Raw genomic sequence first — 27,317 nt, forward strand, 5'->3', positions numbered from 1 at the left:
TGATTTGCTACCCCTTTAGGGTGCATGTGAGGTCTGAAGACGGTTCAAGGGGTGCGGGAATTTGGGGGGGGGATGAGGTATCTCCTCCCTTCGGGGTCCCTGTGGCCTGCCTCTGAATTCGTGTGGGACCGGAGAAAGGTTTGGAAATGAGATCAAGGCAGATTCACAAACCACCCCATCTTTTCCCTCTGACGTGCTTGGGACGGGAGAGGGGGGGGGGGGGGTGAGGGTGCTAAAACCCCCCTCTAAAGTGACGTACAGCGAGTGAAACTTCACTGGAAACAATATAGCTGGTTCGGTGGGGGCGAGAGGTGAAGGAGGGAGAGATGAAGGACGGGGGGGGGAATGGATTCTTTTTATTTGGGGGGGGGGGAGGAGGAAGAAGGGGTGAAGAGGGCTCCCCACCCCCAAACTGGACCTTCTTGTGAGATTAAAAATAAGAGCAGAGCCGAGCTGCCGCCACCTCCTCCTGTCCCAGACATGGGTGTGAAACCCCCAGCCACACGCCCCCCGCCCCCCCGCCACCCCCGACTCTTGGGGGAGAGAAGGGGCGAGGGCAAAGCGGGACGAAGGCTGGGGCTCAGGACATGCCCGGAGAGGGGCGCTCCCCCCACCCCGCCCCACCGCCACCTTGAGGGGGTCCACGTAGGGTAGGATGAGACGGCTCTTCCTGCCCCCCTCATCCCCACCCCCCGAGGGCGAGGAGCCCCGTCAAGGGACGCCTTGAAGACGGGGGCGGGCGGCGGAAGGAGGAGGCGACACGGAAAGCCCTGCGAAGGAGCTCTGAGCCGGGGTCCCGGCAACAGCTCCCCGACTCCGGGAAGGGGGTCTGCGCCCCCCGCCCGGGGGTGGGGTCCCCCCCCGGTCGGAGCCCGGCTCCCATACCTGGTTTCCCTGGTAGTTCTCGAGGGCTCGCATGGCGCTGTCCGTGAGCTTGACGTGAAAGACCGAGACGTTGCTACCGCTATTGACCGGCCGACCGCAGGACAGAGCGTAGACCTGCTCCTCCTTCAGAGCCGCCATCTTGCGACCATCTCGCTCCACCGCCTTCGCCCTCCCCCTGCGCCGCCACCGCCGCCGCGTCAGTCCCCGCCCCGCCGTGGAACGACCTCATTATCTATGCACAATGGTCAGTCCTGTGACGTCGACGGGGGGCGGGGATATGCAAATAAGCCCGTCGCCAGGGCGACGGCGCGAGGGCGCCCGCCCCCCCCCCCGCTCCCCTTCCCCCCCGCTCCCCTTCCCCCCCGCTCCCCCTCCCCCCCGCTCCCCCTCCGCCCCCGAGGGGGATAATCATAATGTTGGTATTTGTTAAGCGCTTACTACGTGCAGAGCAGTGTTCTAAGCGCTGGGGGAGAGACAGCGTCATCAGGTGAGCGTCACCACGTGAGGCTCACAGTTAATCCCCATTTTACAGATGAGGGAACTGAGGCACGGAGAAGTGAAGTGATTTAATAATAATAATACTGTTGGTATTTGTTAAGCGCTTACTCTGCAGAGCACTGTTCTAAGCGCTGGGGAGATACAGGGTCATCAGGTTGTCCCACGTGAGGCTCACAGTCTTCACCCCCATTTTACAGATAAGGGAACTGAGGCACAGAGAAGTGAAGTGATTTAATAATAATAATAATGTTGGTATTTGTTAAGCTCTTACTATGGGCAAAGCACTGTTCTAAGCACTGGGGCAGATACAGGGTCATCAGGTTGTCCCTCATGAGGCTCACAGTTAATCCCCATTTTATAGAAGAGGGAACTGAGGCCCAGAGAAGTGAAGTGACTTAAAAATAATAATAACAATAATAATAATAATGTTGATATTTGTTAAGCACTTACTATGTGCAGAGCACTGTTCTAAGCGCTGGGGCAAATCCAGGGGAATCAGGTTGTCCATCATGAGGCTCACAGTTAATCCCCATTTTACAGAGGAGGGAACTGAGGCCCAGAGAAGTGAAGTGACTTAATAAAAATAATAATGTTGGTATTTGTTAAGCACTTACTATGTGCAGAGCACTGTTCTAAGCGCTGGGGCAGATATAGGGTAATCAGATTGTCCCACCTGAGGCTCACAGTCTTAATCCCCATTTTACCGATGAGGTAACTGAGGCACAGAGAAGTGAAGGGACTTGCCCACAGTCATACAGCTGACAAGCGGCAGAGCCCAACCTATGACCGCTGACTCCCAAGCCCGTGCTCTTTCCACTGAGCCACGCCGCTTCTCTGTTTAGGGTGGATGTTTGGGGTGGAGGGGTCGCGCGGGATTAAAATAATAACCATAGGGATTGCGGGATTTTTGTTAAGCATTTACTACATGCCAGGCACCGTACTCAACGTCGGGGTGCCTGTTTACTTGTTTTGACCCCCCCCACCATGTAAGCCCGTCAATGGTCAGGGATGGTCTCTATCTGTTGCCGAAGTGTCCATTCCAAGCGCTTAGTGCAGTGCTCTGCTCACAGTAGACGCTCAATAAATACTATTGAATGAAATACTATCGAATGAATTTGTATATATTTTTATTACCCTATTTATTTTGTTAATGAGGTGTCCATCCCCTTGATTCTATTTATGGCAATTAAGTTGTCTTGTTTTTGTCTCTTTCATTCATTCATTCAATAGTATTTATTGAGCACTTACTGTGTGCAGAGCACTGGACTAAGCGCTTGCAATGTAGGAATTGACAACAGATAGAGACAGCCCCTGCCCACCAATGGGCTTACAGTCTAATCGGGGGAGAGACAAAAACAATAGCAAATAAATAGAATCAAGGGGATGTGCATCTCATTAAAATAATAGCAATAAATAGAATCAAGGGGATGTACATCTCATTAACAATATCTCCCCTGATTAGACTGTGAGCCCGTCCATGGGCAGGGATTGTCTCTCTCTGTTGCCGAATTGTCCATTCCAAGCGCTTAGTCCAGTGCTCTGCACAGAGAAAACACTCAATAAATACGATTGAATGAATGAGTGAATGAATGAATGAATGAATGAATGAATGAATGAATGAATACTAGACTGTGAGCCCGTTGGGGGCAGACTGTGAGTCAGTTTGTTCGGCCATGGGTTCGAATCCCAGACCCCGCCGCTTGCCGGCTGTGTGACTTTGGGCAAGTCTCTTCACTTCTCTGGGCCTCAGTTACCTCATCTGGAAAATGAGGTACGTTGGTAGTTGTTAAGCGCTTACTCTGTGCAGAGCACTGTTCTAAGTGCTGCGGGAGATACAGGGGAATCAGGTTGTCCCACGGGAGGCTCGCAGTCTCCATCCCCATTTTCCAGATCAGGGAACTGAGGCGCCGAGAAGTGAAGTGACTGGCCAAAAGTCACACAGCTGACAAGTGGCTGAGCCAGGATTCAAACCCATGACCTCTGACTCCCCAGCCCGGGCTCTTTCCACAGAGCCACGCTGCTTCTCTAAATGGGGATTAAAAACCGTGAGCTCCACGTGGGACATCCCCCCCCCCCGCCGCCCCCCCCCCCCCGGCCCCACGCTTAGAACAGCGCCTTGCACATGCCACCATTATCATTTGTTGCTGAAGTGTACTTTCCAAACGCTTAGTACAGTGCTCTGCACGCAGTGAGCGCTCGATAAATACGATTGAATGAATGAATGAATGGGGTGGATACAAGCAGATCCGGTCGGACACGGTCCCTGTCCCCCAGCGGGCTCGCAGTCTCAATCCTCATTTTCCAGACGAGGCCCAGAGAAATGAAGTGACTCGCCCAGGGTCACGTAGCAGACAAGTGGCAGAGTTGGAATTAGCGTCCATGGCCTTCTGACCAACGTACAAACAAAAAGAGAAGTTTTCAGGGCCTTAAGCAGAGGAACTCTGGTGTGACGAGAGACCTGGGGAAGGCTCTCCCACCCTAGGCTTTGGGGCTGAGCCTTAAGAACACAGGGAGCCAGAATAATAATGGCATTTATTAAGCGCTTACTATGTGCAAAGCACTGTTCTAAGTGCTGGGGGTATACAAGGTGATCAGGGCGTCCCACTTGGGCACACGGTCTTCATCCCCATTTTACAGATGAGGTAACTGAGGCCTAGAGAAGTGAAGTGACTTGCCCAAAGTCACACAGCTGACAAGCGGCAGAGCTGGGATTAGAACCCACGACCTCTGACTCCCAAGCCCGGGCTCTTTCCACTGAGCCACGCTGAAGGAATGAACTAGAGAAGCAACGGGGCCTAGTAGAGAAAGCATGGGCCTGGGAATCAGAAGGACCTGGGTTCTAATCTCCTTGTGGCCAAGTTATTCATTCGGTCATATTTATTGAGCACTTTTAATAATAATAATAACAATATTCGTATTTGTTAAGTGCTTCCTATTTGCAGAGCACTGTTCTAAGTGCTGAGATACAGGATTATCAGGTCGGCCCACGTGAGGCTCACAGTAAATCCCCATTTTACAGATGAGGTAACTGAGGCACAGAGAAGTTAAGTGACTTGCCCACAGTCACACAGCTGACAAGTGGCAGAGCTGGGAGTCGAACCCATGACCTCTGACTCCGAAGCCCAGGCTCTTTCCACTGAGCCACGCTGTGCAGAGCACTGTACTAAGCGCTTGGGAAGTACGATTCGGCAATAGAGACAATCCCTGCTGTGGGACCTCGGGCAGGTCACTTCAATTGTATTTATTAATAATAACAATAATAATAATGTTGGTATTTGTTAAGCGCTTACTATGTACAGAGCACCGTTCTAAGCGCTAAGGTAGATACAGGGAAATCAGGGTGTCCCACGTGAGGCTCACAGTCAATCCCCATTTTACAGATGAGGTAACTGAGGCCCAGAGAAGTTAAGTGACTTGCCCACAGTCACACAGCTGACAAGTGGCAGAACTGGGGATTCGAACCCATGACCTCTAACTCCCAAGCCCATGCTCTTTCCACCGAGCCATGCTGCTTCTCAAATTTATAATTTATTATTTTTAAATAAATGTATTTATTGAGCACTTACTGTGTACAGAGCACACTTCACTTCTCGGTGCCTCAGTTTCCTCGACTGTAAACTGGAGATACCTGTCCTCCCTCCTACTTACACCGCTAGCCCCATGTGGGACAGAGACTGTGTCCAACCTAATTAACTTGGACCTATCCCAGTGCTTAGAGCAGTGTCTGACACGTAGTAAGCGCTTAACAAATACCTTTCTTTAAAAAAAAAAGCTATACGACTTGGAGACCTGGTGATCAGACCGATGATTAAACGTTTCTAGACCTACAAGGTCAGCAGATCCCTTGGAGACATCACCCACTCTTCCACACCCCCAACAACACACACACAAAAAAAATACCTCCCCCACCCCCATCGCCAGGTTTCCGGAATCATCATCCAGCCTGTCCCTTTTTGAGAAATGGGAAGATGAGGTTTCATAATAGCCAGGGTCTAAAAAAAGCCCTCCACACAGCCACTGGCCACAGGCTCCCAAGCAAGGAACGACCAGCGGTAGCCGAGCCATAATGATAGTATCTGGAGGAGCTGGGAAATGCACACTATAGTTAGGGGGTCCCCATCCAAACTGGGGAGGGGCAACTCAGGGGTGCTGTTAGCTCACACTGCCACTTGTCAACTGTGTGACTGTGGGCAAGTCATGTCACTTCTCTGGGCCTCAGTGACCTCATCTGTATAATGGGGATTAAGACTGTGAGCCCCACGTGGGACAACCTGATTACCCTGCCTCTCCCCCAGCGCTTAGAACCGTGCTCTGCACGTAGTAAGCGCTTAACAAATACCAACATTATTATTATTATTATTATTGCCCAAATATATGCCTTATGTTGCTTGGCAGGGTGGGCACTGATCAGCCCCTCCTCCATCCAGTGGCTAGCATTTTTTTTATGGCATTTGTTGAACGCCCACTGCGTGCCTGTCATAGGCACAAGCTGAACAGGTTGGACACAGTCCGTGCCCCACACGGGGCTCACGGTCTTAACACCCACTTCACTGATGAGGTAACCGAGGCACAGAGAATTTAAGGGACTTGCCCGGGTTCACCCAGCAGACCAGTGGTGGGGTCAGCATTTGAACCCAGGTCCTCAGACTTGCAGGCTTGTGCTTTAACCACTAGGCCATGCTGCGTACTCAATTACGGGGAAGCAGCGTGGCTCAGTGGAAAGAGCCTGGGCTTCGGAGGCAGAGGTCATGGGTTCGACTTCCGGCTCTGCCACTTGGCAGCTGTGTGACTGTGGGTGAGTCACTTCACTTCTCTGGGCCTCAGTTACCTCATCTGGAAAATGGGGATTAACTGTGAGCGTCACGTGAGACAACCTGATTACCCTGTCTCTCCCCCAGCGCTTAGAACAGTGCTCTGCACGTAGTAAGCGCTTAACAAATACCAACATTATTATTATTATTATTACTTATCCGGGCAGGTAAACACTAATGATGGCATTTGTTGAGCGCTTACTATGTGCTGAGCACTGTTCTCAGCGCTAATACTGTGCAGGGCTGGAGCTGTTTGACAGTGCTGGGAAAATACCGTGGCTCAGCGGAAAGAGCCTGGGCTTCGGAGTCAGAGGTCATGGCTTCGAATCCCGGCTCTGCCACTTGTCAGCTGTGTGACTGTGGACAAGTCACTTCTCTGCGCCTCAGTTACCTCATCTGTAAAATGGGGATGAAGACTGTGAGCCTCAAGTCGGACAACCTGATTACCCTGTGTCTACCCAGTGCTCAGAACAGTGCTCTGCACATAGTAAGCGCTTAAAAAATACCAACATTATTAAAATACGTGTTTAGGCTGGAGCTTCAAACACGGCAGAGGGACCCACTCCCAACACCGAACGGAGGATGAGAGGAGAAGCAGGCGCAAGACATGCGGGGCAGAGAAAGCTGAGGATCTGCACTGGTGTCATACCCAGTTACAGGTGGTGAAGTGGATAGAGCATGGACCTGGAAGTCAGAGGGTCATGGGTTCTAATCCTGACTCTGCCACTCATCTGCTGTGTGACCTTGAGCACCTCACTTCACTTCTCCGTGCCTCAGTTTCCCCATCTGTAAAGCGAGGATTAAGAATGTGAGCCCCACGCGAGACAGGGACTGTGTCCAACTTGATCTGCTTGTATCCACCCCAGCGGTTAGTACAGTGCCTGGCACAGCACACAGTAAGCACTTAAATAATAATAATAATGTTGGTATTTGTTAAGCGCTTACCATGTGCCAAGCACCATTCTAAGCACTGGGGTAGATACAAGGCAATCAGGTTGTCTCACGTGGGGCTCACAGTCTTCATCCCCATTTGACAGATGAGGTCACTGAGGCCCAGAGAAGTTAAGTGACTCGCCCAAGGTCACACGGCAGACATGTGGCTAAGCCGGGATTGGAACCCATGACCTCTGACTCCCAAGCCCGGGCTCTTTCCATTGAGCCACACTGCTTCTCGTACAATTATCATTAACAAATACGATTATCATTATGTAAAGTTCTGAAGTCTGGCAACAAACTTCTCCCAACTTCCCGATCAGGGCGAAAGGGAGCCTGCCCAGCACTGCCGTGAAATGGGAGGGAGAAATGCAAGATGCTCAATCTATAATGATAGTATTTGTTGTGCGCTTACCACGTGCCAGGCACTGTCCTAAACACTGGGGTGGATGCAAGATAATCGGGTTTGGGGACAGTCCCTGGCCCACGTGGGGCTCACCGTCTCAATCCCCATTTCACAGATGAAGGAACTGAGGCACAGAGAAGTGAAGTGAGTTGCCCAAGGCCACACAGCAGACAAGTGGCGGAGCCGGGATTAGAACCCATGATCTTCAGACTCCCGGGCCCGTGCTCTATCCAGTACGCCATGCCGCGCTTCGCCGGAAAACCCCGGCCCTACTGACCGTGGCTAGCCCTTCGGGAAACGGCAGAGCCAGTTCAGGGGTAAGAAAGGGGAAACACCCCGTGGCTTTTGGCTCGCTCCTTTTTTTCGTTGGGATGAGGGGAAGAGCAGCCATCTAGACCCTAGCTTCTTGGGCAGGAGCCCCTTTCGGGGGTGGCCCCTGCTCCCTATTGCTGAGTGAGGCCGATCGTGTAAATCCAGAGTCCAGCTGCCTCTTTTTTAATTAGCTGGGAAAAAAACGTTCACCTCCAACTGGAGAGCATGTGAAGCTGCAGAACATCCCCAGGTCTCAGAGCATCAGGAATAATCCCCGCGCCCCCCGCCCCAGCCACCTCCTTCTCACCCCAGCTTGCACGGCTGGCTCAGGACGGGGCTGGAAGAGGTAGAGAAAGCTAAGATGCAAGGAATTCTCGAGCCTCTTGGCCTGCTCTGCAGGCCTAGACGGGTGGTCAGCCAGTCAGTCGCTCATACTTATCGAGCGCTTACCCTGTGCAGAGCACTGTACTGAGCGCTTGGAATAGCACGATATTACTGGTGAGGAACCGGTGGGAGGGAACAGGGGTGGGAGAAGTGCTAGTGTTCTTTCAGCAACTTTCCAAACTGTTGCAAGCTAGCGGCGTGTGTATGTATTCACACAGTGTTCTCCATATATAAAATGTCATGCTTTCCCCTTGTTGAAGCTCAGTTCCAGGGGTCACGGCTAGTAAATAACAGGCTGAAACTCTGCCAGCCACCAGCTTCTCCATCCTTCCTCCAGCCAGACCCCAGAGCAGCTGCTTTCCAGGACTACACTGGGAGACGAGAGGGATTAGGGGGGAGGAGAGGAAAGCAGAAAGCTAGAATTAGGTTCCAGAACATACTAGGGTCTTTGGAATGCCAGAGATTGTAAAGGAGGGCGGAGGGGGAGGGGAGAGATTAGAAGGGAAACAGTGGGAGGTCAACAATCGGAAGGATGGGAGTTCTAATCCCAGCTCCTCCACTTGCCTGCTGTGTGTCCTTGAGCATGTCACTTCACTTCTCTGTGCCTCAGTGACCTCATCTGTAAAATGGGGATTAAGACTGTGAACACCATGTGGGACATGGACTGTGCCCAACCTGATTATCCTGTATCTACCCCAGTGCTCAGTACAGTTTCTGGCACATAGTAAGCACATAAGTCAGACCATTGAAAAAAAAACAAACAAAAAACAAACCAGGCTGGCCCCGCCCTGCCCTCCCGGAGAATGGGCCAAAAAGGGAGAGTGTGGCCCCCACTAATCATAATAATTATAGGATCTGTTAAGCACTTACTACGTGCCAGGCATCCTACTAAGCGCTGAGGTGGAGACGACCAAATCTGGTTGGACACAGTCCCTTTAATGATAATAATGTTGGTATTTGTTAAGCGCTTACTATGTGCAGAGCACTGTTCTAAGCGCTGGGGTAGATACAGGGTAATCAGGTTGTCCCTCGTGAGGCTCACAGTTAATCCCCATTTGACAGATGAGGTAACTGAGGCCCAGAGAAGCGAAGTGACTTCCGAAGCCCAGGCTCTTTCCACTGAGCCACGCTGCTTCCCCACGTGGGGCTCCCAGTCTCGACTGTTTTACAGATGAGGTAACCGAGGCCCAGACAAGTGAAGTGACTTGCCTAAGGTCACTCAGCAGCCAAGTGGCGGAGCCGGGATGAGAACCCATGACCTTCTGACTCCCGGGCCTGTGCTCTCGCCACTAGGCCATGCCGCTTCTCTGCTTCTTCTCACTAAGGACCTATCGTACCGCCGTGGCAATAGGCAGATCCTGATGGGAGGCGGCGGGCCCATGGCTGCCCCATCCCCTCTGCCCCAACTGGTGGCTTCCCTCCGGCCATTAACAACCAATCTTGGCTCGGGGCCCATTTCCGGTTTCCAGAGGAGGGGTGTGTGTGCGGGGGGTGGGGGGCTGTAGAATTCCAGGCTTTCTCAGCCCCTCGTCGGCACTGGGGCTAGGATTCCAAAGCTTCCTCTTGGCATTCCTCCCCCCCAGGCACTCACTCCTCCCAGGGAAAGAATCCCAACTCCCCCTTGCCCACCCCAGCCCATCTTTTGCCTCGGCTCTGCCACTAGGGCTGGCAGAGCGAGAGGGTGTGCTCATCTCAGCTTTCAAGGAAACAGGAGGCCCCTTCCGCCCCACAGGCCACTGTCGCCGCCGCCCCCACCGCCCCCACCCAGTCTTGGCTGTTCTCCTTTCCCTCCCCTCTGCTCACCCCTGCCAGGACCTGCTGCAGGCAGCTCAGGGGCCTAGAGGCCTCTCAAGCCCCTTCCAGGAAGCACAGGGCTGCCAACGCAGCTGCCGCAGAACTGAGATTAGTCACCAGGCAGCAGGAGCTGTTTCAGGGAAGGAGGGAAGTGGCCCTGACAGGAACCAGCAGAGGGGGGCGGGGGACCAACCGGGGGAACGGCAGCTGCTCCTGTGCTCCCCTGAACCTGGCTTCATCTGCCAGCCCAGCTGCTAAAGCCAGACTCACTGCAACGTTCCACGGAGTCGGAAGAGAGGACACCCAGAGCCCGGAAGCATCCCCGACCCAGTCCTACCCTTTCCCGCTCTGACGCTTGAGCCTCATCCCTCTTCTACGGAGCCCTGAGACCGTACGGGACGGGGGCGACGGGGAGGGTTCGCGGGGCAAAACAGCCCAGCAAGACCGTCCTCCCCGAACCTGGGGCGGTCGGAGCAGCCCAGGTGGGACTTGAGTTGAAACTGCAAGAGCGAAAGGGCAGAGGGGAAGCTTGAAGGGAAATGGGGGAAGCCTGAGGTCTCAGCCGGAGACCAGCTGCCTCCGCGAGGCCGTCGAGGCGAAAGGAGAGGTGAAAGGGGAGGCGAAAGGGGAGGAGTGAGGGAAAGGGAACGGGAACCAGGTCACTGCTCCTCTCCTCCCATCGCCACACAGACCCAGGAAAGAAGCAGGGATCCTGCAAGAATGTAATCCAGACTTTATTCCATATGAATTTTCCTAGTGTGACAAGACAAAAGGCCCAGATCCAGGACATGGGAAGGCTTTGACACCAAGGGGCGACAGAAGGGAACCAGGATTAGCTCTGGGCCAGAGAGAGAGAGAGAGAGAAAGAGAAATAGAGAGAGAGAGAGAGGCACACACACTCACTCGCTTAAGAAACAAAAAAGAAGAAACCACCCTACCCCCAAAGGGGAAAATCCAGACCTCTCATCCTGGGGAGGAGAAAAGATAAGGGGAATTCCCCCCAGAAGGGAAGTTCCCAAGAGACCTCGTCAGAGAATTGTTAGGGCTGTGGCAGGCCGAGCTTGGTCGGTGCCCCGACTTAGTGGGGTGGTACTACTGAGCATCCACGCTGCCTCTGCCGTCAACTGGGTGAGGGGTGCGGGGGTAGCAGTGGGTATAGGGTCAGGAGCGGCCCCCTGCACGGGGCTTCCATTCCCGCCTTGCCAGTGGGCTCTTCCCTGCCCTCTCCCGGGACCCGTGTCCGACAGCATATGACAATCTACCCCCGGTGCGGGGAGGACTGTACAGTAGGAAAATAGCTGCTTCTAATCTCCCTCCCCTCCTGCCCTGTGCCAAACAGGATACTCCAGCCAAGGGACTGCCCTGGGACATCCTCCCTGGGCACCCGGCCCCTATTTCAATCACCTGCTGCCAGTTCGGGCCTTCCCCAAAGCGCCGCTACAGGCGGCGCCGGGCTCCCCTCTCGCCCTGCCTAGGCAGGGCTCGGCCCAGCTCCTGGAGGAAGCGGAAACCGCCCCCCGGCCTCCCTGCCACAATCCCTGCACTCAATCCCCTGTGACCTTCAGCTAGTTTCTCACCCAGGAAGGAGAGACCCCATAAGGGACCGGAGAGCGGGGGGAACGGACAGACCGGAATTTAGCTACATCACCAAGTCCAGGCCAGGAGGTGAGCTGGGGTGGGGCAAGTCAGCCTCTGAGCAGGGGGCGGAGGGACGGAGGGAGGGAGGGAGGAAAGGAGAGCGGGAGCGGGAGGGAGCAGGGTGGCCAGAAGGGACACAGAACAAGAGAGAGATGAGGCCGGTCCTGTTGTTCAGTTCCTGGCCGCGATGACGACAGACAGAGCCACGCCGCCCAGGGCCACGGCCGTTGCCCCGAAGAGCCACTTCCAAGGGATCGACTGTGGAGAGAGAAAAGGGAGGAAAAAGTTTAGCCCTCTCTGCACCCCGTCCCCCACCCTGAGGCCTTCCAGCCAGGACCGCTACAAGGAGGGACGGTCCCGGCCTTGGGGCAGGAGACCTGGGCCCGGCCCCGGGGCTCCCTCAGCGAGAGGTGGTCACAGAAGGGTCAGCAGCCCAGATCTGCCCCCGCCCTGAATTTCGAATCCCAGTGTTTGAAACCACAGCCTCGGTTGGTCCTTTCATTTCCCAGTGGGACCTAAAGTGTGGGAGCCGCCCGGCCCAGTCCCTTAACTTCCAAACTACTGGCCCCGGAGCGGCTCCCTCGCTCTCCGAGAGGCCAGCTTCAGAGCCAGAACGGAGCGGGGGCTAGGCACAAAGGCAAACGGGGGCCAGCAGGGCTTCTTGCCCCTGGGCCCAGCTCCCCAGGGGTCCCACGAGAGGACATCTTTGCTTTTGCCTAGGCCCAGCATGGCCCTCTGAGGGGACTCTGCTGCCCTCTGTCCACTCCAGACCCCTGAAGCAACAGCCTAGGTGGACAGTTGTCTCTGGGGCTCCTCAATGCCCAAGTTGGACTGTTCCGAGCCCCACAGTGGTCAGTGATTCTGTGGCTGCAAGTTCTGAGCCCCTGGCCAGGCCTCCTTTGGGTAGGCAGTGGCTTCAAGCATGAGGCTCTTATGGGGAAACAAGCAAACTACCCCATCCCCGGGTCCTTACCCGGGGGCCTTTGGCCTGGCACTTGGCAGGCAACCCACTAGGGCTTGGGTTACCCAGCATCTTCCGATACATGGCACTCTCTGTGTCCCTCTGGGCCGCGTGCTTCTTCACCAGCTTGGACAGCTCGGCGTGGATCGTCTGAGGGAGAAAGTGAAGATGCACTCGGTCTCTAAGAGCCCCTGCCAGTTGCCTTGGCTAGTAACTGAGAAGCAGCGTGGCCTAGTGGATACGGAATGGGCCTGGGAGTCGGAAGGACGTGGGTTTTGATCCCAGCTCTGCCACTTCTCTGCTGTGTGCCCTGGGGCAAGTCCCTTAGCTTCTCTGTGCCTCCGTTCCCTCGTCTGTAAAATGGGGATTAAGATTGTGCGCCCCGAGTGGGAAACGTCCAACCTGATTAGTCTGCATCCACCCCAGCGCTTAGTACCGCGCCCAGCACGTAAGCGGCGCCTAACAAATATCGTAAAAAGAATACCGTTAAAAAAATAGCAGAGCTCAGTCCCTGGAGAGGATAGCCAAAGGCACGAGTGAGAGAGCCAAAACACTTAATAAAGATGATGATGCTATTTATTATACACTTACAATGTGCTAAGCATGGGGTAGATACAAGAAAATCAGACTGGACATGGTCCTTGACCCACATGCAGCTCACTGTTTAAGAGGGAGAGCTGGTACTTTATCCCCTCTTACTCCTTGAGGACAGGAATCAGGTCTACTAACATTACCGTGCTCTCCCGACCACTTAGTACAGTGCTCCGCCCGTAGTAGGGGCTCAACAGAGAAATCCCCATTTTACAGATGAAAGAAACTGAGGCCCCGGTAAGTGAAGTGACTTGCCCAAGGTCACTCAGCAGGCAAACGGTGGAGCCGGGACTAGAACTCGGATCTCCCGACTCCCACTTCTGCGCTCTTTCCACCAGACCAAGCTGCCATCTGGGCTCTAAAGCCAATTCTGCTGGATCCCAGTCCCGGGAGGGAGTTTGAAGCCTCTCCAGTCGGGGCTTCGGTTGCCTCGGGTGGCAAATGGCTACCAGCCTTCGTCTGGGATCCCCTGCCAAGACAGGAGGTCATGGGATACCATGATCTCTGGGGTCTTGGGCAAAGTTCCTGAGCCCTGGCGAGAAAAGGAAGACTCAATTTCCCCAAAGGGAAAAGAGAGGCCTCTGAACCTGAACCGCTTCCCTAAGGAAGGTGACCTCTGAACCCTGCCCCGAACCAGAACAAGGCCCCGCAAAGCCTTTTCCCGAGCCTCAGGAGGGCCTCTAAAAATAGAACAGGGCTCTGTGGGACGGTGAAGCAGATCTACACTGAGGGACAGCTACGCTAGCGACTAGTCGGCGTGGCTCAGTGGAAAGAGCCCGGGCTGGGGACTCGGAGGTCACGGGTTCAAATCCCAGCCCCGCCGCTTGTCAGCTGCGTGACTTGGGGCAAGTCGCTTCACTCCTCTGTGCCTCAGTTCCCTCAACTGCCAAATGGTGATGAAGACTGTGAGCCCCATGACCTGATGACCTTCTATCCTCCCCAGCGCTTCGAACAGTGCTTGGCACATAGTAAGCGCTTAACAAATGCCATCGTTTAATTTTTATTTAGTCAGAGAGACAAAGGAGCGAGAGTTGGGGGGGGCGGGAGGGGGTGGCGATCTGGGCAGGTCGGGCTCTCAGGGCAGGATCCCAGTCCGTCGGGGGCCCGCCCCACTCGGAGCTAGAAGGGGGGCAGGGCTCATCCAGAGGGGCGACTGAGCAGATCGTAAGATCCCTCTCCCTCGAGTCCTCCACATCCCTAGCAACGCCCGCCTTTCCATCTCTCCGTTAGAGGAGCCGTGGCCTTGGCAGGAGCCCGGTGCCCCCTCTGGTCTGACAGGACAGCACCCTCTGCTGGCACAACCTGGCCCCCTCGCCCTCCTTTCCAGGCCGGGCTTCCCTTTGGGGAGCACAGGACTATTGTCGAGGAGACCCCCGGCAAGGGCCCGGACCGCGTGGAAAACTCAGGGGGCGAACGGCTGCGGCCGTCCCTAGCCCTGCGGGGAAGGTGGAAGGAAAAAAAAAAAACCAAACGTTGGTATTTGTTCAGCGCTTACTACGTGCAGAACACCGTTCTAAGCGCCGGGGGAGAGACGGGGTCATCAGGGTAATCGGAAGACCTGAAAATTCCAGGGTCGGGCCCACCCTTACAAACACAGTGCCCGTCGTCTTAATCCCCCTTCCACAGAGGAGGTAATAATAATAATAATGATAATGTTGGTATTTGTTAAGCGCTTACTACGTGCAGAGCACCGTTCTAAGCGCTGGGGGAGAGACGGGGTCATCAGGGTAATCGGAAGACCTGAAAATTCCAGGGTCGGGCCCACCCTTACAAACACAGTGCCCGTCGTCTTAATCCCCCTTCCACAGAGGAGGTAATAATAATAATAATGATAATGTTGGTATTTGTTAAGCGCTTACTACGTGCAGAGCACCGTTCTAAGCGCCGGGGGAGAGACGGGGTTATCAGGGTAATGGGAAGACCTGAAAATTCCAGGGTCGGGCCCACCCTTACAAACACAGTGCCCGTCGTCTTAATCCCCCTTCCACAGAGGAGGTAATAATAATAATAATGATAATGTTGGTATTTGTTAAGCGCTTACTACGTGCAGAGCACCGTTCTAAGCGCTGGGGGAGAGACGGGGTCATCAGGGTAATCGGAAGACCGAGGACAGCCTTGCGGAACTGCAAATTCCAGGGTCGGGCCCACCCTTACAAACACAGGGCCCGGCATCTTAATCCCCCTTTCCCAGAGGAGATAATAATAATAATAATGATAATGATAATGTTGGTATTTGTTAAGCGCTTACTATGTGCAGAGCACTGTTCTAAGCGCTGGGGGAGATACAGGGTCATCAGGTTGTCCCACGTGAGGCTCCCAGTCTTCATCCCCCTTTTCCAGATGAGGTAACTGAGGCACAGAGAAGTAATAATAATAATAATGTTGGTATTTGTTAAGCGCTTACTATGTGCAGAGCACTGTTCTAAGCGCTGGGGTAGATACAGGGTCATCAGGTTGACCCACGTGAGGCTCCCAGTCTTCATCCCCATTTTACAGATGAGGTAACTGAGGCACAGAGAAGTGAAGTGACTTGCCCACAGTCACACAGCTGACAAGTGGCAGAGCCGGATTGGAACCCACGACCTCTGACTCCCAAGCCCGTGCTCTTGCCGTTGGCCGTGCCGCTTCCCCGAAACCCAGTATTCATTCATTCGATCGTATTTACTGAGCGCTTACTGTGTGCAGAGCTTGGAAAGTACAATTCGGCAACGAACAGAGACAGTCCCTACCCAACAACAGGCTCACAGTCCAGAAGAGGGGAGACAGACAACAAAACAAGTAAACAGGTATCAACAGCATCAATATAAACAGAATTATAGGTCATCATTAATAAAATAGAATAATAAATATTCATTCGATAGTATTTATTGAGCACTTACTATGAGCAGAGCACTCTAACTAAGCGCTTGGAATGGACAAATATGTACATATATACACAAGTCCTGTGGGGCGGGGAGGGGAGTAGAACAGAGGGAGGGAGTCGGGGCGATGGGGAGGGGAGGAAGAGCAGAGGAAAAGGGGGCTTAGTCTGGGAAGACCTCCCGGAGGAGGTGAGCTTTTAGGAGGGCTTTGAAGGGGGGAAGTGTGCTAGTTTGGCGGATGTGAGGAGGGAGGGCATTCCAGGTCGAAGGGAGGACGTGGGCCAGGGGTCGACGGCGGGACAGGCGAGAACGAGGCACCCGAGCGTGACTACAGTCGGATTGAGACTGTGAGCCCCACCTGCGACAGGGACTGCGTCCAACCTGATTTGCTCGTATCCACCCCAGCGCTTCGTATAGCGCCTGGCACAAAGTAAAGACTTAAATGCCACAATTATTTTTATGTGGCCTAACACCTGTGACCTCTGAGGGTCGCGCCTGGAGAGTTTCCAGTACTCCACCAGTCTCGGCTACGGGAGGGAGAGTCAAGCAGAGGCCTACCCATTCCATGCCTAGCTGGGGCAGTGGCTAGCGAGCGGAAGGCAATCTGCTACAAGTCAAAACTCACCCGTGCTGGGCAGCAGCAGCACGGGAGAGAGTCAAGGGCGGAGACTCGAGTTTACTGCGCGGAAGGCGGCAATGGTAAACCGCTTCTGTATTTTTACCAAGAAAACTCGACGGATACACTACCAGAACGGCTGCTGATGGAGAGCGGGGCGTTCTGGGAGAGATGTGTCCGTGGAGTCGCTACAGGTCGGAAACGACTCGACGGCATAAGACAAGACAGCTGGGTTGCAGGGGAGGAGCGGGGTTCCCCCTTTAGGCCTAACCTGACTTCTGGGGTGGAGGAGAGGGACACAGAAGGGAGGAGAGTAAGCAGGGAACTTCTGTGTCTGTACTTTGCACCTTCGATGGAAACCACACACATGCTCTGTGGTCTGTTCAAGAAAGTGTAGTTAGCTATTAAGGAAGAACTTCCCATCGGTAAGGGTAATTGATTAAACAGTGGATGGGGTTGCTGAGAAGCCCCCATGCCTTCACTGGGCTCGACAGGCATCGGTCTTGGATACTTGGAAGTGATCCCAGACTACCAGACCCCCCCCGCCCCAGTCCCTCCCCACTGTAGGAGTTTATGCCCCATAGTGCTTTTACTAGCTCCAGTCTCCATCTCTCCAAGCTCTGGAGCCATAAGGAGGACGATCCCCAGTGGGGCAGAATCATTCGATCGATGGTATTTATTTGAGCGCTTACTGTGTGCAGAGCACTGGACCCGTTCCCTGCCCACAACAGGCTTAGAGTCTAGCGGGGGAGACAGGCATTAATATAAATCATGTACAATATATAATTTATAGATATGTATGGCAAGAGAGAGGAATGAACAGGCAAGTGGATCGGGGTGGGGAGTGCAGGGGAGAGGAGGGGAGGGAGAGTCACGCCTCCGTCTGTACACGGCTACCTGTCAGGAAACGGCCCCTCTTCCCCGCACCATCTCCCCACAACCAAGTAATAATAATAATAATGTTGGTATTTGTTAAGCGCTTACTATGTGCAGAGCACTGTTCTAAGCGCTGGGATAGACACAGGGGAATCAGGTTGTCCCACATGGGGCTCACAGTCTTAATCCCCATTTTACAGATGAGGGAACTGAGGCACAGAGAAGTTAAGTGACTTGCCCACAGTCACACAGCTGACAAGTGGCAGAGCTGGGATTCGAACTCATGAGCCCTGACTCCAAAGCCCGTGCTCTTTCCACTGCGCCACGCTGCAGCCCCGCGGGGTCGGGCGGCTCACCTTGTTGGACGGTTCCAGCTTCAGGGCAGCTCTCAGGATGGGAATGGCCTCGCTGTACTCCCCCTGCTGTGCCAAAACCTGCAGGCCAAGGGACAGTCGGCCCTCGGGGTCAAGCCCGGCTGTACTTGCTGTACTTGCAATACAGCCTCCCGCCCCTTCCCCCTCCCCCAACCCCTCCTGGCTCACCTTGCCCTTGCGGAAGAGGGCCTTGATATTGTCCGGCTGGAGCTCCAGGACCATATTGCAGGAGCGCAGAGCGGCCCCAGAGTGGTCCAGCTTGAGCTGGGAAGCCGCCAGGTTGTTGAGGCACTTGACCCGCAGCTCGAGAAGCTCCCCCTCCTCCTCGGGACTGATGTCAACTGGAAGGACGGAGGAAGAGGAGGAGGAGGAGGAGGAGGAGAGGGTGGAGGCGGCAAGCTCCGACACCTCTGGGGCACAGCCCCTTCAGAGTAACCCCACAACCTCCAGTTCAGATCCTCCCTCTCCATCCTGACCCCTTCACCAGGTTGGGGAGACCACCTGGGCGCTGGCCCAGCCTCCAGATACAGCGGCACAGCGGCACTGCCTGCCCCTCAGCATTGGGAGAGGACCGCAGGGGCCCCTTCCCCTCTCTTGGGGTGAGGGGGGAACGGGGGGGTTGGGATCGATGGGAGGGTGACAGGGGTCTGGCCGGCACCTTTGGAACTGGAGTTGATGGCCTTGAGCGCGAGGTCATAGGAGTTGGCGGCCAGCACAAAATCCGTGCGCTGGTAGTGGGCGTTCCCACACTCCCGTTTGCGGTCCGCCAGTGCGATCCGCTCCCGCCCGCTCAGCAACTCCAAGTCGGGCCCATCCACTGCCATCCGCAGGGCCACCTCCAGCCGCAGGGCCGCGTGGGGTGGGATGGACGGGCTCCTGCTGTGGGGCGGGGTCCAGCTTCAGCTACTGAGCAGTCTCCCTCGCCCTCTGGGTCCCTCCTTGGCCCTCTTCCCAAGCCGGGAGGCTAGAGGGGCTCCCAGGCCTCAGGGACTTTGTGGTACCAACTCTCCTCGGCCTTATGACCGGGACAGAATGGCTCTCATCCCAGCCGGGGGTCAGCTTGGCTCCACCAGGGGACAACAGGCCACAACTCTACCATCCATCACTCCACGTACCGGGGAAGTGGACCCCAGGTGCAGCGGGCTCCCACCTCTCTTCAGCCTGGTTAGGCTTCGACCGGCGGCCCGGAGGTTAGGCAGCGCTAGCAGCCCTAAGCGGGAATGGCCTCGCTGCGGTGCCCACGTTCGCTTCTTCCCCTCCCGCCTGCCTGGCACCGCAGGCCCCACCTCCCCTCTCCTAGCCTCTCCACTCCCTAACACAGCCCTGCCTAGACTTTGGATCTCACAGGTCCTGGGAGACACAAGCCCCCGGGGCTGAGATGGATCAGCAGCCTGGAGCCCAAGCCCTGCAGCGCCCGCATCTCCAGCGTGCCCGGCGCCAGGCTGGAGGCGTCTGGAGACTCACTTCCGGGGACGTGCGGGAGGTGTCCCTGTGGCCCAGGAGGGCCAGATCAGCGGCCCCGGGGCCACTGCCCGCAGACACGGGAATGGAGCTAGAAGTAGGGGGAAAATAGGACAGGCCGGGCCCTGACTTCCAGCCCAGTGGAGGCTCTTCCAACTGGCTCCTCACCGTCCCGCCCTCCCCCGCCAACCACCCCCCTGCTGGCTCCTGCCGGCAAGGCCTCACCTGCCCTGAGGGCCATAGCAGTACTTGGAATCCGAGGTGATGAGAGAGGTCTCACCCACATCCATGAGCTGAATGCACAGGTCCAGAGCCTGGGAGGGCGGGGAAACGACATGGAGGGAGGAGCTGAGAGAACACAGACCAGGTACTAACCAGTCCCCGGGGCTCCCGTGACCATCCTTCTCCCCAGAGCCTGCCCTCTCCCTGCTAAGGGGCTGGTCTCCAAGCCACCCCTCCTACCTGGATAACATCACAGTCTCCCAGGGTGAAGGTAAGGCTGGACTCCTCTTCCACCTGGGTTCCATCCTCCAACATCATCTTGAATTGGATGGTCACCTCCTGGCCTTTTCTTGGTCGCTCAGCCCCTGGGGGGCCAGGCACCAGGATCTTCTTCTTGAGCAGACCATTTCCTGGTGGGGGGAAGACAGGAAGATTTTGAAAATTAGGAGAGCAACGAGCAACCCGAAGGCTGCCATGTAACACTCTGGTACGTTTGCAGGTGAAATACAGTCCAAAAGAAGGCTGGAGTAGGTGCCTGGAGATATAACCTAGCTGTCTTTAGTTACTGGGCTCGATGTCGTGGTCTTGGAGAACGGACTTTGTAATGTATTGTTGTTTCTGTTTTCCTCAGTTGTTGTTCCTTCCCTCTGTTCAACCCCATTTACATTGTGTGCCCCATAAAACTAATCTGTTTACCTCCTCCTCCAGGAGGCCTCCCCAGGCTGAGGCCCCCCCCTTTTCCCTCAGCTTCCCCTCCCCCCCACCCTCTGCTCTTTCCCCCTTCCCCTCCCCTCAGCACTGTGCTCATTTGTATATATTATTTATTACCCTATTTATTTTGTTAATAAGGTGTCTATCTCCTTGATTCTATTTATCGTGATGATGTTGTCTTGTTTTTGTTTTGTTCTGTTTTGCTTTGCTGTCTGTCTCCCCCGTTTAGACAGTGAGCCCGTCACTGGGCAGGGATTGTCTCCATCTGTTGCCGACTTGTACATTCCAAGCGCTTAGTCCAGTGCTCTGCACATAGTAAGCGTTCAATAAATACTATTGAATGAATGAACACATCACAAAAGCTACTACTGCAGCTGCTGGGATACAGAGAAGGGCAACCAGGATGATCAGGAGGATGGAGACACTTATGTAGGAAGGTCCGCTGAAAAAGATAAGGACTCTCCAGTCTGGAAAGATGAAAATCGAGCGGGAAGGAGACTGAAGTCTGCAATCGTGAAGGGTGTGAACGGGACCGACTGGAATTGTTATTCACCAAATCCCATGGCGCCAAAGAAGTTTGAAGGGGGTAGGGTCAAGACAAAGCAAAGGAAACACTTCTTCCCCCCACTGGGTGGCAAACATATGGAATTCATTACCACAGGAAGTGCCGCCGGCCTGAAAATATCAACAGGTTCAAGACGGGTCTGAAGAAATTCATGGATGAGCAGTCTATGTAGAAGACAAGTCGGGGTTGCTAGATGGTCGCTTCCCCTCCACCAACTCTCTGCTCGGTGCCCCGCTATCTGGATTTTGCCCCTTTCACTCTACCGGGACGACGTTCACCATGGCCTCCTCACTGGATTCCTGGCTTCAAGTGCCTCCCCTCGTCAATGTCTCCTACACGTAGTTTCTCACGCTCCAAATGTCATTTTAAGATGAGACATCACTTCCCTCCTCAAAAACCTCCGATGGCTACCCACTTCTCTTTAAAAAAAAGACCTAGGCTACTTGGTCCTAGGCCTCAAGGCACTCCACCAACTTTCTCCCTCTCGCCTATCCACTCTCGCCTCTCGTTACACTCCAGCTTGAACTCTTCGCTCCCTCCCAAGCTATACTTCCATGTGTACTGAAAACCCCCAGTCAGTGTTCTCTCTTGATTCCATGAAAACAGATCATTAGGCGAAAGTGTGCTGATGGAAGCGTTGCTTTCCAGGGGAAATAATGTACGGTGCATTCCTGCTTTCCAACAATATAAACATATTTTGAAAGTGAAACAGTATGGTTAACGCCATTTATTAACTTGCACGATCATAGAGCAATGCAAATATGTACCAAAAATAAAAGATTATGCCTTAATGTATGTACACATAGAGCTTTGCATGCACTGATTTAATGCTCACCTGAGTCCCGGCAATAGAAATGCCAGCCTTTAAGCTCTCACGCTATATGCTCTTTGCACCACTTGACTGCTCAGAGCTACCTGGCTCCCTATCTCTACTACTTCCCAGCAGAGTGCTAATATATTGCAGTATTTGAGGTAACGATGCTCTGTAATGTATCTATCTGAGGGGTAACTTTTGTCAATAGAAAAACAGGAGCTGCGTTTGTTGACACTGCTCAGTGAGGAGGTTTATGTACCACACACCCAACATTCGTACCCTGCTCAGTGATCCTGGGAAGTGCAAGGGTACTCTAAGTTTGGGAGCTCCCTGAGGGCCAGGGGCTGTGTCTAATTCCCACCTGGGTACTCATTCCCAGTGCTTAGTACAGAACGCTGCAAAAAGTAAGTGCTTAATAAACAGCATTTGGACTCAACAGCACTGATGTGGAAAAGAACTAAGCGAAGAGAGTTACCACAGGGGAGGATATAACAGTAACTTGTTCTTTTTTTTAATGGCATTTGTTAAGCGCTTACTACGCGCCAGGCATTAATTAAGAATAATAATAACAATAACCTTATTTGCTAAGTGCTTACTACATACCAGGCACTGGGGAAGATCCAAGCTAATCAGGTTGGACACAGTCCCTGTCCCACATGGGGCTCACAGTCTTAATCCCCGTTTTACAGAGGAGGAAACTGAGATATAGAGAAGTTACGTGACCTGACCAGGTTCGCGCAGCAGACAAGTGGTGGGGGAAGGATTAGAACCCAGGTCATCTGACTCCCAAGCCCATGCTTTATCCCCTAGACCATGCTGCTTCCCACTGCTCTTGACTCTCCCATCTCCCGACTTGAGCAGCGTGGCTCAGTGGAAAGAGCAAGGGCTTGGGAGTCAGAGCTCATGGGTTTGAATCCCGGCTCTGCCACTTGTCAGCTGTGTGACTGTGGGCAAGTCACTTAACTTCTCGGTGCCTCAGTTCCCTCATCTGTAAAATGGGGATGAAGACTGTGAGCCTCACGTGGGACAACCTGATTACCCTGTATCTCCCCCAGCGCTTAGGACAGTGCTCTGCACACAGTAAGCGCTTAACAAATACCAACATTATTACTTTCACCACTGTACCAAACTCCCTCCTTCCTCAAAACCTGCCAAACCATGTCCTTGTCCTCCGTCAAAGCCTTCCTAAAAAGGCACCTCCTCCTAGAGGCCTTCCCTGTTTAATTCCCACCCTTCAGTCCACACCACCCCTCATCGGTCTCCTTAACATTCATGGGCAGAGATCTTATTTAATTGCTTACTTTCATTTTCACAACTAGTATCTACATGCTTACTCTTAGCTATTGTGTGTTTTGCAACTTGTGTTCGCTCGTCACCCCCAGTAGAGTGAAAGTTTCTTCCTTCATTCATTTGACTGTATTTGACATCATACCATGTGCAAAACACTGTATTAAATGCTTGGGAGAGTAGAATAAGACACATTCCCTGCCCACGATGAGCTTGTAGTCTAGAGAGAACAAGGACGGCATCTTTTACTTCTGTCATGTTTCCTTACGCAGTGACCCGCACCCAGTGGGTGCTCAATACATACTCTTAATGAAGGACGGTAATCACCTCACCACTCCTCCAGTTTCCTGCCACTGTTGGCAACAAGACACTGACTTGCTTCACGTCCATCTAAATCAATTTGCCCTTTGAGCACTTGATATTCTCCCCGCCCTCAGCCCCACAGCACTTATGTAAACACCTGGAATTTATTTCTATTAATGTCTGCTCCCCCTTCTAAACTCTAAACCCGTTGTGGGCAGGTAACGTGTCTGCTGTGTGGAACTGTACTCTCCCAAATGCTTAGTCCAGTGCCTTGCACACAGTGAGCGCTCAACAATAATAATAATGGTATTTGTTAAGCGCTTACTATGTGCCGGGCACCGTTCTAAGCGCTGAATACCACTGATTGGTTGATGACTGATCTGATTTAATAACAGCATTGGGCATGGTCTTTCAGGAGTCTTCCCAGAAGTTACAGGAAGGCCAAAGGGGAAGTTAACCTAGAAGCAGTATGGCTTAGTGGACAGAGCAGGGGCCTGGAGGTCAGAAGGACCTGGGATCTAATCCCAGTTCCACCACGTGTCTGCTGTATGACCTTGGGCGAATCACTTAACTTCTCTGGACCTCACTTACCTCATCTGCAAAACAGGGATTGAGACTGTGAGCCCCAGATGGGACAGGGACTGTGTTCAACCTAACTTGTACCTACCCCAGGGCTCACAGCTTACAGCAGTGCTTAGCACGTCCATCTAAATCAATTTACCCTTTGAGCACTTGATATTCCCCTCACCCTCAGCCCCACGGCACTTATGGACACACAAGCAGCGTGGCTCAGTGGAAAGAGCACGGGCTTTGGAGTCAGAGCTCATGGGTTCAAATCCCGGCTCTACCACTTGTCAGCTGTGTGACTGTGGGCAAATCACAATTTCTTGGTGCCTTAATTTCTCGGTGCCTCAGTTACCTCATCTGGAAAATGGGGATTAAGACTGTGAGCCTCACGTGGGACAACCTGATGACCCTATATCTCCTCCAGTGCTTAGAACAGTGCTCTGCACATAGTAAGCGCTTAACAAATACCAACGTTACTATTATTATTATAAGCGCTTAACAAGTCCCACAATTATTATTACGGATCCCCTGGCTCACTATCCCCAGCCCCCCTGCCCGATGTCGCTGTCACCCCAGAGGCACCCTCCGCTCTCGATGAAAACCAAAACTATCTCCCAAGTGCTCCTTACCCAGAACATCCAGCCATTCATCCTGGGTGATCTCCGGCTCTCCGGCTGCCTCTGGGACAGAGGGCTCCTCTTTATCAGCAGGGCTCTGGGCCTGGGCTGGGGCCGCTCTGAGATCTTCCAACGGAGGCAGCTCGCTCAGGTCATCCTCCTCTTCATCCAGCACCTCAAAGTCCTCTCCTCCTTCCAGCTGCGTAGCCACTTCGGAGGGTGAGGGGATGGAGTCCATCCTCACCGAGGGAGACTCTGCCCCAGATGCCATGGCCTTTGAAGAACGCTGTCTCTGATGGAGAGCCTGGAACCCAGCGTGCGTGCACGCGTGCACACACATACACACACTCTGGTAGCTACTTACTAAATACTTTTGGCTAACACAGAGGGCAGGTCCAACCCCCACCCAATTCCTGAACCGAAAGGACTACAGTGGCTTTTATGGAAAAGCGGAGAGGTCCCTGACCTGTACCCTTAACTCAGGGTACCCACCTGGCACCTACCAGAGCTCTGGCACTTCAGATGATATAAATGCCTCAAGAGACTTCTCTTTTCCTCCCTTTCCCTTCCAAACCGGGGCAGCAAAACATTCCCCTCCTTGCTCCTGAGAATGAGGGGCCTGTCCCCAATTAGGCTCCCGGAAGCCCTGGCCAGGGAGCACAGCAAAACTTGGGACACAGGAATGTTTAGACAGAGGCCTGAGGGGTGGTCAAATATTTACCAGAGGTTGATGGTATCAGGCTGGAACCTGGGGAATCTATAACCAGGGGTTCAGGCTGCCAAGCTACCAACATTAAAGCCTAAAAAGACTAACGATCCCACAGGGAACAGTAGCATCACCTTCCCTGGCATCTCTGCTCCTCCTAAATCTGGCCCTTGAAAATTCAGCCTCTGTTCGAGCCTAGCTGGCTCCTCTGAGAGAGGGAGAGGGGGATTATAAGTCAAGGACAACACAAGGTGCCTATCCTCACTGGAATGAAAATCTCCACTCCCTGAGGTTGGGGGCTCAAGTCGGTCTTGAGCCCCATGGGAAATTCCATTTCCCCCACTCCCAGCTCCTGCCGATCCTGCATCAGAACTCAGGCTTCCAGGGCAGCCCAGACCCAACCTGCAATAGCCCACCTAGAGGAGGGGGTTCGAGGGCAGCATCGGCCCAACCTTTCCTACCCCTGCCCAGGAGCTTCGGCTGGGAACATGGCAAGCGGAAGTGCCTTTCCTTTTAAAAAGGAAAAGCAAAACTCGAGTGGGAGGCCGTCCTGCCCCCCCAAAAAAACACACTCATACACTTTATCCCTCTTAGAGCACCGATCCCTTGTGGGGCAGCCCCCCGACTTCCACGTCATTGGCCTGCAGCTCGAAAAGGCACCTAACCTCCTAATGTAAGTTCCTTCAGGCCTTTCAACCTGCCCCCCCCACCCACCCAAACAATCCTCCTTTCCCGGGGGGGGGGGGGGGGGGGCGGTCTTTGCTCACCTCCACCCTCCCACCGAATCTGGGCCCGAGACCAAAGGGAACCAAGAGCTGCTTAGGGCTACAGCCGAGGGGGGCAACTGTGGCAATAAATAAAATCTGGATCCCTCCCCTCCTCCCCCTTACCGCCTCGGGGGAGGCCCAATGGGGCCCAGGTGGCTGCATTGGCCCCCTTCCCCCTTATCCCACGAAGCCGGGAGGGCAAGTTACCGAGGTGCCGGGAATGCCCGGGGCCGCGTGCCTCCTGGTCCAGGCCGACCCCCGGCTCCTGCGGCCCACCCCCACCCCTCCAATCGCAACCGCCGCCGCCGCTACGGCTTCGGCCTCCAGAATCAGCTGCTCTGGTCCCGCCCTCGCCGCACCACGATTGGGGGGTGCCCCATTCCGCCACATGACTGCGATTGGTGGAGGTGACTGTCCCTCCGCGAAAACGGCCCTGCCTAGGCCCCCCCAGTCCCTTAAAGGGACAGAGGGCGAGCTAAGGAAGGCCCCCGGGAAACCACTCGAGCCCTGGGGATGGGCCGTGAACCAGTCTGGTGGACGGGTCCAAGACACTTCTAAAGGGAGCCTCACCCGAAGGGATCTAGCCCATTTAAACGCCCGGTCCCCGGCTCGACCCCTGAGCGACTGTCTCCGGGTGGGCTCGTTTCGAATCGCTTCACATCCTTCTAAATCAGGAAGCGGTGCGTTTTCGTCGTGGCCAAAACCCCCGAACCTGGGACTCTAGCCCATCATAAGCTGTGTAACGCTGGGCCCCGAGCGGCTGTTTACCTCGCTTTCCTCCTCTGAGAAATAGAGATAGTCTACTTGTCTCCTCCTTGCTTCATGAGAACAGGCATGGGAAGGGCTGATTAGATTTTTTTTTTTAATGTCCACCAGCCCCTGCCAGATCTTGCAGGCTTGGACCGTTTCCAAACTTTTTACTGTAAACCAGGTTGCCCCTAAGGTCAGAGTAATTGGAGCCAATTGGGATAAATGTCCCAGGTCTTCCTCCTGTCCAGAGGGGCAGCGGGCCCCCCAGGGGGGCACCCATTTAGCCAATGGAACTAATGGTTCCGAGGGGGGTGGGCTCATTCCAGGGCAGAGAGGGAATCGGTTCAAGCCACACGGCTACTACGCCGGCAAGGAACTCCACTCCCCGAGCCCCGGATAGCCCCGCGCCGGGTGACTCGTTCCAAGCACGGAACCCCAAGAGGGACAGCTGGGGATCCGGTGCCAAGCATTTCCAGGAACCGTCCAACCCACTGTATATAAAGTTTTGACCCCTGAGACGGGAAAGTTCCCTGAGAGGTCACCTGATCAGTTCCAGGCCCCAAGAAGGACCTGAGAATCTCATCACCTTGTGGGTCTTGCTTCTGTT

General features: G+C 54.2%; 2 protein-coding genes and 1 non-coding gene across 6 annotated transcripts in view; 1 reads left to right on the top strand and 2 right to left on the bottom strand.

Moving 5' to 3' along the window:
• The window catches only part of ELL (elongation factor for RNA polymerase II), a 135,748-nt gene extending 134,674 nt beyond the window's left edge, over nt 1–1,074 (bottom strand). For both annotated transcript variants that reach the window (XM_029051248.2, XM_029051247.2), the window contains exon 1: nt 886–1,074. In XM_029051248.2, the coding sequence (XP_028907081.1) occupies nt 886–1,023 (138 nt within the window). In that variant the 5' untranslated portion in view covers nt 1,024–1,074. The remainder of the gene's footprint in view (nt 1–885) is intronic.
• A 9,659-nt stretch (nt 1,075–10,733) lies between these two features.
• On the bottom strand, nt 10,734–26,365 carry FKBP8 (FKBP prolyl isomerase 8). 3 transcript variants are annotated; one of them, XM_029050352.1, is made up of 9 exons: nt 26,168–26,365; nt 24,500–24,791; nt 19,864–20,033; nt 19,627–19,715; nt 18,599–18,816; nt 18,109–18,281; nt 17,923–18,000; nt 12,635–12,772; nt 10,734–11,919 (listed from the first exon to the last, which is right to left on the bottom strand). In XM_029050352.1, exons 1-9 carry the CDS (start codon nt 26,348–26,350, stop codon nt 11,833–11,835), a joined length of 1,428 nt encoding a protein of 475 aa, XP_028906185.1. In that variant the 5' UTR covers nt 26,351–26,365; the 3' UTR covers nt 10,734–11,832. The 3 variants fall into 3 exon arrangements, with proteins under 3 accessions (XP_028906185.1, XP_028906184.1, XP_028906186.1); XM_029050351.1 differs by having other exon boundaries at nt 18,599–18,819; XM_029050353.1 differs by lacking the exon at nt 26,168–26,365 and adding an exon at nt 26,084–26,137 and having other exon boundaries at nt 18,599–18,819.
• LOC114806956 lies at nt 16,552–16,689 on the top strand. The gene has a single exon (XR_003755009.1). It is a non-coding gene; the product is annotated as a small nucleolar RNA SNORA7 (small nucleolar RNA).
• Nucleotides 26,366–27,317: the final 952 nt, after the last annotated feature.

Source organism: Ornithorhynchus anatinus, chromosome X1 (assembly GCF_004115215.2).
Source record: "Ornithorhynchus anatinus isolate Pmale09 chromosome X1, mOrnAna1.pri.v4, whole genome shotgun sequence".
In the NCBI taxonomy this organism is placed as follows: Eukaryota; Metazoa; Chordata; class Mammalia; order Monotremata; family Ornithorhynchidae; genus Ornithorhynchus; species Ornithorhynchus anatinus.

Bases quoted from the DNA above. Each gene is read 5' to 3' on its own strand.
- FKBP8 (XM_029050351.1), bottom strand. From the start codon at position 26,350: ATGTGGCGGAATGGGGCACCCCCCAATCGTGGTGCGGCGAGGGCGGGA. The intron at 20,034-24,499 runs GTAAGGAGCACT...TCCCCCCACCAG, and splicing joins TGAATGGCTGGATGTTCTGG to GAAATGGTCTGCTCAAGAAG. The intron at 11,920-12,634 runs GTAAGGACCCGG...CTCTCTCCACAG, and splicing joins GCCAGGCCAAAGGCCCCCGG to TCGATCCCTTGGAAGTGGCT.